The sequence below is a fragment of the Crocuta crocuta genome, unplaced genomic scaffold (assembly GCF_008692635.1).
Source record: "Crocuta crocuta isolate KB4526 unplaced genomic scaffold, BGI_CrCroc_1.0 scaffold130, whole genome shotgun sequence".
NCBI classification, from domain to species: Eukaryota; Metazoa; Chordata; class Mammalia; order Carnivora; family Hyaenidae; genus Crocuta; species Crocuta crocuta.
Window position 1 is genome coordinate 17,509,093 of NW_027527920.1, and position 12,452 is coordinate 17,521,544.

The 12,452-nt window shown below is 35.9% G+C and overlaps 1 protein-coding gene across 1 annotated transcript in view; it reads left to right on the top strand.

The window, feature by feature from the left end:
• PRTG (protogenin) overlaps window positions 1-12,452 on the top strand; it is a 117,701-nt gene that overhangs the window by 60,571 nt on the left and 44,678 nt on the right. The window contains exons 7-11 of the mRNA XM_077748915.1: window positions 461-620; window positions 1,424-1,671; window positions 3,693-3,857; window positions 6,603-6,908; window positions 8,171-8,359. Coding sequence (XP_077605041.1) covers window positions 461-620; window positions 1,424-1,671; window positions 3,693-3,857; window positions 6,603-6,908; window positions 8,171-8,359 — 1,068 coding nt within the window. The remainder of the gene's footprint in view (window positions 1-460; window positions 621-1,423; window positions 1,672-3,692; window positions 3,858-6,602; window positions 6,909-8,170; window positions 8,360-12,452) is intronic.

A 12,452-nucleotide genomic window follows, 5' to 3' on the forward strand; every position in this document is an offset into this window, starting at 1 on the left:
ACAAAGCCCTGTGTTAAAATGTAACTATCATTATGAAGTCATCCTGTTTGCTTGCATACCATTATGTTCTATCTTGTTTCAGCTTCCCTTTTATCTCTTTCTTACCTACCCATAAATCCACATATCCATCTTAAATTTTTTTTTTAAATTTTAATCTGTTGATCGTGTGCTATCACAGGTGGCTATATATTCTTGGGCTTAGTTACCTAGTATTATAATATGTATTTTTAGTGTGTTTACACAGAGGGTCTCAATAGGGGAAACTTGGGGGAAGTGTACATCTACATGAGCAATGCTGAGAGAAGGCATCTGAGATATATGTAGAATGTAGATAAGAAGCTCCGAATGTCAGATATTTTCAGGGATGGGGCTTGAGCTATTTGCTGTACTCTTCCTTGATTGACATCTGGTATCATTGGAACAAAGAAATTTTTTTCTTTTCTTTTTTCTTTAAAAATAGCTCCTCCTTCATTTGTTGAATGGCCAGAAAGCTTAACAAGGCCTCGAGCTGGCACTGCTCGATTTGTATGTCAAGCAGAAGGAATCCCCTCACCCAAAATGTCATGGTTGAAAAATGGGAGGAAGATACATTCAAATGGTAGAATTAAAATGTACAACAGGTAAGCTGTGTCACTTTGCTACTATTTTAGTTATGATATAATGGCTTTAATAATTTTTATGTGAAATCATTGTAATATCAAGTATTTAAATTATCTTGCTACTTTATCCTAAAAATAAAATTAATATGAAATTAAAATGATAACATCAGCATGTCATATATCCTTTCGTATTTTATATGTGGATCACGGAAGTGGTAGATTATAATGAAATAAGTGTTGGACAGTCCCTCAGACCTGAGTTCTAGTCTTGATAAGCCACTAGGTAATAAATTAATAGCAAGTATATCAATCCTTTGGGGTCTCAGTTTCTTCTTCCAAAAAATGAGAAAATTAGAAGGAAATATTTGAATCTCTAGGAATTTTTCCACAGTTCAAACTTAATAATTTTAAGAAATCTTTTTTTATTAGTGCAAATATGAGTCTTCTATTAACATTGTCATATGTTTAACAAAACTTTAAAATTCTGGTTGAATTGAATTTTATGTAACATTGCAATATCATTATAAATGAGATGCTATTACAGAATAGTATATTTCTTAATAAAAACCAAATTTTAAAAGAGATTAGCCTATCACTTAAAACAAGTGGCGTTTGGATATCACTAGTACTTATTTAGGTAGACTCAGAAAATAAGAGTGATTTCAAGCAACTCATAGATTTTTTTTAGTAGGGTTGATTATACATGCAGTTTTTTGTTCTTAGTAATTTCAGTCATTTAAAATGAGAGTCAACTTAGCAGTAGTTTAACTTTAGTTTTATATCATTCTTAGAATTTTTCATGAAAATATTTTTTCTTTCCTCAGTAAATTGGTTATTAACCAGATTATTCCTGAAGATGATGCTATTTATCAGTGCATGGCTGAAAACAGCCAAGGATCTATTTTATCTAGAGCCAGACTGACTGTAGTAATGTCGGAAGACAGACCCAGTGCTCCCTACAATGTGCATGCTGAAACCATGTCAAGTTCAGCCATCCTTTTAGCTTGGGAGAGGCCACTTTATAATTCAGACAAAGTCATCGCTTACTCTGTGCACTATATGAAAGCAGAAGGTAAGCAATGTGAGGAGTTTATTTTTCAAGTGGACTTGGTGTTAGTAATTTGTTTTCAGTGTGAATGACATCTTACATAATTTAGAAAATACTTTTGAACTTCTTTGGCATTTATCTCTTTTATTAAATAATCTATCACGTGCATATCCATTTTGCTAATTCTTTTATTATCGTATTCTTTGTGTAAGTATAGTTTAAGGTTTTTATGTTTAGAAATAAGTATCATCTCTGCTTGCTAAACATTACAGAGTGGTGGACTAATAAATTTCATTCCAGCCAAGAAATAAATTCTTTAACTAAGATTTAATATACCAGTGTAAGTATACAGTTACATAGGAACAATGGTGTAATTGCTTCATAAAATAATATGGTGAATTATGGTCACTGTAGCATGTTATTTTTAAGAGGGGAAGTAAGCATTTTCTGATCCCCATAAGTTGATTTTACATGTTTTGAATGTTTTCTGAAATTATGTAGAAATCTCTGAACAGGACACTGTCTATCAATATGTCATATATTATATAAAAGTAGAAACCAGATCTGTCTCAAAATTTTTACTCAGAACTATTCTATTTTTTGCAATCTCTTTTATCCTACTATTTTCTTTTGGCAAAAAGATTAGAGGGAAAGGAAAAGCTACTTATAAATCTCAGAGATTTCTCTATTAATTTCTCCTAGAAACTGTAGAAGTTCATAAATTTTAGTTGTACATCTAGTCTAGCTTTTATGCAATAGACATTAAAAACAAATTGCAGCACCCAAAAGTGATAGGATAAAATTGTTTGTAGAAGCAAGTGGTTTGTTGTTTGTTTTTTGTACTTTGAAGTAGTATTTTGAAAAGGAGTATTTCGAATTTAAATCAGGGGTTGTGGTAGCCAGAAGAATGAAAGTCTAACTGAGCATGTTGGAGTATGTTAATTCCCTTCTTAGTGATTTAGGAAGGTGAAAGGAATGCTGGTTTTGGTGGAGGCCACTCTTGTTCCCTATTATGGTTGTTTCATTAGAGCCTCCGCATGTGGCTCAGTGGTCTATTCAGAGACAGAACAACGCTTTTTAATTCGAACTCAAGGACCTTGTTTGGTAGGTCAGAAATCGTACTATGCAGTTCCTAATTAACGAGCCATTAGCCTGTCTGTTTTGAAATGGCTGTAATCTTGTCTAATTAAAATGCTATCAAGTTAATTCAGAAATGTGGGAAAACTTAATAGTGGAATTTGCCTTCTGTTTTGTTTATAAATCCAGTGTGGGGAGAAGGGCCTTCGTCCTTACAGAGTTTTGATGAAGTTGACGTGCATTTACTGCGAACTGTTCACAGGGCTGCCAGCGCTCTTGTTCCACTTTACAGATTGGCTCTGTAGGAATTAAATCCCACAAAAGGCAAATTCTTTTCTATACCTTGCCATGCATATTTTATTAAGAATTGCTGAGAATTTTTTTCTCCTTTGGGAAAAAAAATTCATTGTGGAACAAAGTGTTTTGAAGCACATTCTCTGCCTCCTCATTCTTTTGCTTTCAGTGTAAATAAAAAGAACAACTTGTGTCAGTCAAATTTAATAGAATCTCTAGGGCCAAAATGAGATCTTTTGCAGGACAACTTTTGGCTTCATTTGTTTTTATAAAGAGTAGAGCCATTACATTCCCTACTGTCTCTCCATTCATGTTTCAAACAAGAAAGCCATGAGTTTAAGCAAGTAAAACTTCCACTGTTATGAACTGCAGTGTTCTACAGTGTTAAGCTCTATTGTGTTACTGCTGTACGTTGTCTCTGCTATGGGTTTTGACTAGATATTCAGTGAAGTTTAGAGAAGATTATTTTCAGTTTGATTTATTAGGGAAAAATTCAAACTACTGCTGTGTAGCAAGACACAGTTATTTTTAGAAAATTAAAACCTTCCCATTCCTATTTTTTTAAGGGTCACAATAGATAACAGAGACAAGATTGTAGGACCAGGAAGGGAAAATGGTCTTATGAATTTTATTTTGAATATTCACAACTTTTAAACACTGGTTCTTTAATCTAGGTTTAAATAATGAAGAGTATCAAGTAGTCATCGGAAATGACACAACTCATTATATTATTGATGACTTAGAACCCGCTAGCAATTACACTTTCTACATTGTGGCATATATGCCAATGGGAGCCAGCCAGATGTCTGACCATGTGACACAGAATACGTTAGAGGATGGTAAGAAAAGACAAGACTAGTATGAATATTAATATGTTTAATCAATTTCAACGAATAAATGTGTTTTAAAGTAGAGAAAATCTCCTCTTTTAGGTTGAAAAAATAACCAAAAACAAGGTGACAACCAGCAAGCTAGTTTGCCATTTCAAATTTGACTCACTTTTTGACAGTCACAGGATAGGGGTAAAGAGCTTTTATAACTTATAATGGAGAACATACATTTTAATAATAAAATTCTTGTATTTCAAGTTTCCTAGCTTAAATTGTAAATCTATTGTAGTTTTAAAATGTTTTTTGACATTGCAGTTTTTTTTAACTGAGTAGAACAAAATGTGAGATTTTCTAGGCATGAATAAATAAATATATAATGAGTAAATATATTGAGTGTATATAATGATAAGAGGCCAGAGGTCTTGGGCTTCTGAAACTGGGAGTTTATGAAATTTAGTTACCTGTCAGTTTGAAAAATTGTTGTAAAATCAGCAGTTAATTTATTTTTAGTTATAATATGTTTATTCTGCTTAGGGAGGAAAGTAATAGTTGTTCAGTTTGTTAACTGACTATGGATTAGAAATTGAGTTGTAGTCCTTTTGAAGGCAGGTCTTCTCATTTTTTACAGTGGTGGGAAATCCCATCCATTAGGAAAGTCCTGAGACTGATTCTCTCCCTCTGATTCATTATCTCTCTCTTCAGGGGCTCTGGAAGGCCTTTTTGTACCCTTCGCTGTGAAAAGTGAATGATTTAACATATGCCAAGTTATACTATTCTTCCTTTAGAGGTGTTTCTCATCCTCACAAAATGGTCCACCCTTAGTTTTCAAAACATTTTTTGTATAAATGATTTCCAGATCATTTCCTTTGTTCATTTGGTCCCAGATCTCTTACATACATCTCTGGTTATGCCTCTTATTTAGATGTTTATAAATTCAGAGTTTGACTAAATGAAAACAATATTACTGAACTGGGTCCTAAATTCCAAGTTCAGTTTTCATTTAAGGGTCTGTTTCATTTTAGAGTGAATCACAGTAGTTATGACCTCTCTAGTTATCTTCTCACTTTTAACCTCTGACATGCATATCTATGGTGAAACACAGGCTGGTGGGGGTGTTCTCCTGGGGTTTGTGGGGGTTTTTGGTGTATGAGGTGTATTCCTCCCTATGTTTTTGAAGAAAAGGGATCTAACCATAGCAAGCTACTTGTTAAAGCTTGCCAATTCCAGTTAACGTTATGATATCAAAGTTTTTTCCCTTAAACCTTTCCTTACTCTGCAGCTTTTTCATTTCATGAAATTTCCTTTTGTCTTCTGGAAAAGATGGAGACTTCTGAGAGTGTCTTTCACATTTCTGCACCAGTTTTTCCCTATTTCTTAAGCCCATATTTCTCAAACTGAGATGTGTGGGTCTTGGAGGGTACACAGCAGTGTGTAGCAGATATAACCAACTAACACTTGGAGAGGGCTTACCCCTGCCTGTTCTAAAAACCTCTTCATTATCTCATTTAATCCCTACATAACCCTGTCATAGGAAAACTATTGTTACATAAGAAATAGTAAAGTAGAGGGGATAAGAATGTGGGCTTTGTTCAGTCTGCTTATATCTGCTCCTTCACTAACAACGTGTGACTTTGAGCAAGTGATTTGACTGCTTTGTACCTTAGTTTCCTCAACTGTAAAGTAGAAATGATCTTAGTACTTCCTTTGGTTTTTGTGAGAATTCATAAGTGCATACACATCAAGGACTCAGAAATGCTTAATTGATTTTCTCTTATCCACGTATTATTTCATTCATGCAACAAATATTCATTGAGTACCTATTATGTGTTAACTAGTAGTGAACAAAAGAGACAAAAAATTGTCCCTGATTTCGTGGAGCTTACTTTCTAGTGGGAAAGGGGGCCAGAGGAACAATAAGATCAGGGACGCCTGAGTGGCTCAGCCGGTTAACCATCCTACTTCGGCTCAGGTCATGATCTCATGGTTCCTGAGTTCAGGCCCCACATGGGGCCCTTTGCTAATAGCAGAGAGCCTGCTTCAGATTCTCTGTCTCCCTCTCTTTGCCTCTTCCCCAGTAGGTTGCATTCATTCTCTCTCTCTCTCTCCTCTCTCTCTCTAAACATTAAAAAATAAATAAATAAATAAACAAGATGAACAATCCATTAATTATATTCTGTGTTGGATATTGATAAGTATCTAAGAGAAGGGGAAAAAATCAGGAGAGGGGAGTATGAAATGTTGGGAGGGTTTGAGATGAGCTAGAGTCACCTAAGAAGGGCTTATTGAAGAGGTGACATTTGAATGAAAACCTGAAGGAAATGAAAATGAGGGAGCTGGCCAGGTGGATAAATAGGAGAAGTGTACTCTAGGCAGAAGAAATGGAAATTGCCAAGGGCTGGAGTGGAGGGAACAAGTGGAAAGCACTAGGAAGAGATTGAGGCCCAGAATTATTGAGAAGCCAACCATATGAGTAGATACGGCTTTGTATGAAGTCACAGTGGGGACTTGGGCTTTTACTATTAATGACATCTTATTTTCTTTGATCCTCTATGCTGTGATTGTCCCTCATAATTATTCCTTCTTTTTTTCTGGTTTGTGGTCTACTTGACTGAAAACCTCGACTGCTAGGGCTAAAGGTATCTCTCCTTTGTTATGTTAGGTCTTGCTCTTAAGAGAAATCAGTAAATACTAGTGGGCTAATTGACAATTTTGATTCTAAATATTCATAAGCAACCTGTCTTCTTGTATGAATAGTTCCCCTGAGACCTCCTGAAATTAGTTTGACAAGTCGAAGTCCTACTGACATCCTCATCTCCTGGCTGCCGATCCCGGCCAAGTATCGGCGGGGCCAAGTGGTCCTATATCACCTGTCCTTCCGCCTCAGTACTGAGAATTCCATCCAAGTTCTGGAGCTCCCAGGGACCACACATGAGTACCTTCTGGAGGGCCTGAAACCTGATAGTGTCTACCTGGTGCGGATCACTGCTGCCACCCGAGTGGGGCTGGGAGAGTCATCAGTGTGGACTTCACATAGGACACCCAAAGCCACAAGTGTGAAAGGTAAATTTCTAGAAACTACTGAGTAAAAATAAGACAGTATTTTTAGTCTTTTTAAATCTAAGTTATGTTTAGGGGCACCTGGGTGGCTCAGTCGGTTAAGCATCCGACTTTGGCTCACATAATGATCTCACAGTTTGCGAGTTTGAGCCCCATTTTGGGCTCTGTGCTGACAGCTCAGAGCCTGGAGACTGCTTCAGATTCTCTGTCTCTCTCTCTGCCCCTTTCCCACTCTTGTTCTGTCTCTTTCTCTCTCTCTCAAAAATAAATATTTAAAAAATATATTTTTAGTCTTTAAAAAATAAAATAAACCTAAGTTATGTTTTTTTTTGTTTTTAATTTCAGAGAGAGAGAGAGAGACAGCGTGAGCAGGGGAGGGTCAGAGAGAGAGGGAGATACAGAATCTGAAACAGCCTCCAGGCCCTGAGCTGGCTGTCAGCACAGAGCCCGACGCGGGGCTTGAACCCACGAACCGTGAGATCATGACCTGAGCTGACGTCAGACACTTAACCGACTGAGCCACCCAGGCACCCCAAACCTTAGTTATGTTTAAATTGTTTTATGAATGAAAATATTCCATAGATCATGGACTTAACTGAAAATAATTTTAAACTTTTTGTTGAGTAGTCCCATTCTACTAAAGTTCAATAGCATGTAACACTTTTAGTTACTCTGTTAGTTTGCTTAGCAAATTGTTTATAGATGGGTGGGTCCAAATCAAACTGAATTACCAAAAGTTAAATACTAATAGAGACCTAAGTAATATTATTACCGTATTTTTTTTAAATCGTCAGTTCAATAGACCATAAGACTAGAAAGTTCTAGACCCTCTTCGTTTAATAATGTGAAATATAACATGACGGGGGTTTTGTTGTTGTTCATTGATTAATTTGGTCCCCAAGTTTAATACCATTGTGAAAATTTGTAAGGTAAGTTAAAATGTAATTGTTTGGAAGCCCCTGGGTGGCTCAATCAGTAGACATCCAACTTCAGCTCAGCTCCTGGTCTCACGGTTCGTGAGTTTGAGTCCTGCATTGGGCTCTCTGTTGTCTGTGCAGAGCTGCTTCACATCCTCTGTCCCCCTTTCACTGTACCCCTACCTCACTCGTGCTCTCTCTTTTTTTCTCTCAAAATAAATATTTAAAAAAAATATATATATATATATGTTTGAAATTGAATTTTTTTTGCAACTGTTAGCTTAAAGCTGTGTGTATTTATATGAATGACAGATTTTTTATACATATATTTCTGGTGAATTTTTCTAGCTCCTAAGTCTCCAGAATTACATTTGGAGCCTCTGAATTGTACCACCATTTCTGTGAAGTGGCAGCAAGATGCTCAGGACACCACAGCCATTCAGGGCTACAAACTGTTCTACAAAGAAGAAGGACAGCAGGAAAATGGACCCATTTTCTTAGATACCAGTGACCTTCTCTATACTCTCAGTGGTTTAGGTGAGTGAGCCCATATTGCACTTTCCTTTTTTCCTTCTTTTCTGACGAGTTGGGAAAAGAGTTTCTGGATATAGCAGAAGAACTGACTTACTGGTAGAAAGCGAAGAATTGCCTTTATTACATCACTGTGTATCACTATTGGTCTTTGACTCACCATTGTGAGCAAACTGGCAAAATGTCGGATAACTGTGGGATCTTTCCATCTTTCCCTCACCTCTGGGCATCTGGTTTTCTTTCTACAGTTCACTTCTGGTAGAGTGAGCTTTGATAAATTATTGTGAGTATGTGGTGTATGTAGAATAGGAATGTAAAAAAGAAATATCACCAAATGATCAGAAGATATGCAGAAATTACAATTAACTCAGAAATTGCCTGAGAGCACTATGCAAGTGTATTATATTTCCCTGTAAAATCTATTTAAATCATGTACAAAATAATGCTCTTACGTATGATCCATGTCACTACAAATATTTATTTTTTGTATCTCTAACACAGAAACACCAGAGAAAAAGAATTTAACTTTGTGTTTGGGTTCATAGTTCTAAAAGACATCATTTTTGAGGCACCCAGGTGGCTTAGTTAAGCTTCTGACTTGCACTCAGGTCATGATCTCAAGGTTCATGAATTCAAGGCCTGTGTTGAGCTCTGCACTGATGATGCGTAGCCTCCTTCAGATTCTCAGTCTCTCTCTCTCTCTCTCTCTCTCACCCCTTCACACTCACTCTCACTCGCTCAAAATAAATAAATAAGTAAGTAAATAAAAGACACCATTTTATTCTCTGTTCATCCTGTCTTTGCTGAGTGAAGAATTTCAGAATGTAAACATGTTTGGTAGAAAGTAAAGAAATTTATGTCCATAATAAATACATGCATATGAACGGATATATACTCAGGTGTAAAATGCACACTTAGTTATTTCTTAGTTATTTGTTAAAGCAGCAACTTTAATTAACGATTATTATTTAAATTCCTACTAAATTGCACATACTGAAATTTTACAGTGCTCTCTGGCTTTCCCTGTCACAGACTACCCTTTGGAGTACAAAAAGCAAAGAGGCTCAGCATATAGGTGTGGATAGTTCCATTTATTTTTCTGGCCTCATGGCACAAACTGTGAAAACAGCATTAGACCTGAGACCCTGCACAGTTAGAAGCAGTGGTGGGAACTTTTTCAGATTCAGGGACACAGGACCCCATCATCTGTTTCTTGGCCGTAGTTTTCCAGATGGCATTTTGCTTCTAATCTTGTTGTCTTGGATTTTAACTTAATCTGCATTTGCTTAAATAAATTTCACTATTGATTCCTGTCACACATCTTTATAAATGATGAGGAGAAGTTACATATGTTCCAGAGTGACCTTCCTTAAAACCACTGATACAGAGATGACGTTAGCCCAACCTGTCACCAAAGTCAGGAGCATTTATTTCTAGCCATGGCTTCTCAGTCAGTATGCTCTCCCTTTCTGTGTTCATAATCATTTATTCAAAAAAGTTGTACTAAGTTTGAAACAGTATTTTACACAGTTGCTGATGAAAAATTATACATCATACTCAGTATTTCCAGTTTCTTCACTGTGTTTTGTCTTTTTTTAAGGCATTTATTTATTTTTGAGAGAGACAGAGAGCATGAGCGAGAAAAGAACAGAGAGAGAGGGAGACAGAATCTGAAGCAGGCTCCAAGCTCCGAGCTGTCTGCACAGACCCCGATGCAGGGCTTGAACCCACAAACCATGAGATCATGACGTGAACCAAAGTCAAATGTTTAACTGATTGAGCCACCTAAGTGCCCCTCCACTTCCTTCATTGTTAAGGAAATAAAAATAAGTAGAAGATACAAAAGATAGGTTCATAGAGCATTCTTCTTGAACATATAACTCATTTATTTTAAACAAATGAATAATTTATTGGGAAGAACAGAATAATGCTCTGCTTGTGAAAAGTTTAGAGAAACAGTTTATTAAAACTTTGTCAACTAAAAGTAAAGCTTTGAAACTTAAACATTTTCTACGGGCGCATATAATGAAGACCCATTGATCTTTGTTGAAATTTTTTAAATAATCTCTGTATAATAGTTTTTAATACTATGAACTTTAATTTCTTTCTGTGTTTTAAAAATACATCATATATATTACTGACTGTGCTTTTATCTTATAAAATCCTCTTTGAATATACTATTTGGGGTAGTTCAGCTTAAAAATTTATAATGTATAACCTAGGAAATTGTTTTGTTAGAGTCAGTTTACCCTGCCTGTTAAAATAACTCCATGTACCCTGACTGTGGACCTGGACTGAGTAGCAGAGCTAACTGCAGTGCAGGTAACAGGGAACTCTCACAGCCTGTAGGACTTTCTTGTGGGACAGCAGGTTCCACACCCCTGGAGGTGCCAATCCAGGGCCGGAAGGGCTGACTAGCAGAGAGGCAGTTGTGTGGATCCAAGCATTGTATAGCTGTTGACCAGATCACCTTGAAGATGCCCTTTAATTGTGAGAGCCCTAGCGTCTTAAACAGACACTGTTGGGGCCTAGCCAATCTCACAGCAAGTTCAGTGGGTGCAGCCCACTAAGCAGGCAAGTGTTAACAGCTCTCACTCCCATCCTTCTTACTTTGGGCTATTGGGAAGGCAGTATGTTCTGTTAACTGGACAGCTGACCATCTGTGACCATTTTTAGCAAGAGCATCTGGCGGTAGCTGCCTGTTTAACAGAGAGTGATGTGTGTAGAGGGCAGTAGGTTAAGGGAACCCTATCTCTGTCTTGCACGGTGAATACTTGCTTCCACAGAGCTTTTGTACATTAAAGATGCTCTAACTAGAACTAGATTTACTAAGTGGGGTTGGAAATGAAATTTAAATGCTTCTGTTTGTTGATTCCGTGTCAATTTGAGTAGCAAACTGATGTCTCAAAATTTCATTTTCATACTAATCCCTTCTCTGATACCCTATTACACACATCCTTTCGTTGCTTTTGGTAATTAAGTTTTCAACTGAAAAGTATGTTATTGGGACACATTCTCCATGGCAACACATACAGTTCTTTGTTTCTGAAAGAAAGAAAGAAACTTACGTATTTCAATTCATTGAACAAGAATTTACAAATTATTTTTCTAGGTAAGGCATTGTCATACTAAGTAAGAAGACTTAACAAATAACCTCTGCTCAAAACAAGAATTAAATAAAAAAATATTAACTTTATTTACGTTCCCAATTTTCTCCCAAAGTTCTGATTAATTAAATTTAATTGTACTTAGTAATGAAAGTTGTTTTAGAACATTTTACTCTAAACCCTCAAAGCTCACTTCAGGGATATGGAATGTTTTGTTTTTTAAACTGGTTGAAAAGATTATCATGTCTTTATTAGTATAATATAAATATTTGCAGAGTAGTGGAAGTATTTTGATGTTGCTGGTTTGTTCTAGTTTAATGATTTGTAAATATACAGTTTGATTTTAATTAGAAGTGGTTTTGGGGAGTTGGGAAGAAAACATTTAGCTTGTAATTTAATGTCTATGTGATTTGTTCTAAATTGTGGTTTGAGGTTTTCTTCAAGGTTTTGCATCTTGTGATGATTTTCCCTTAGTTATCCTCCCCCTCCCCAGCACTTTTCACATTTACCTGTTTTAAGTAGAATTTTAAAACATTTGCTAAATCTATCGTACAATAAGCTGAAGCAAAATTAATAACACACTTGTGTTCCCTGATAATAGACTTACTGAAATAATTTGCTCCTTTCTTTTTTTCTCTGTTTAATTCAGAAATTGGCTTTAAATTCTAAAGTTAAAGTTTCTCATTACAAAGGGAACTGTTTTAATAAGCTGTCAGAAACTTAATTGTTCAGTATCGATATAATAAGAGGTAAAGGGGAGATTATTTAGATGATGGTGTTGTTAGCTTAGCATTTGGAACATTGATGATCTTTAGTTTCGATTTTGCCGAAGAACGTGTGCTATTAAATTTCACAGCAAACTTGATTAGTGAGCATGAGATTTAGTACCAGTTATACAGATCCAAAATATTAAAAATCATTAGTAACACTTGTGGATTCCTTGTATACCTTATAAACTCATTCTTTTTTTTTTTTTTTTTTTTTTTTTATTT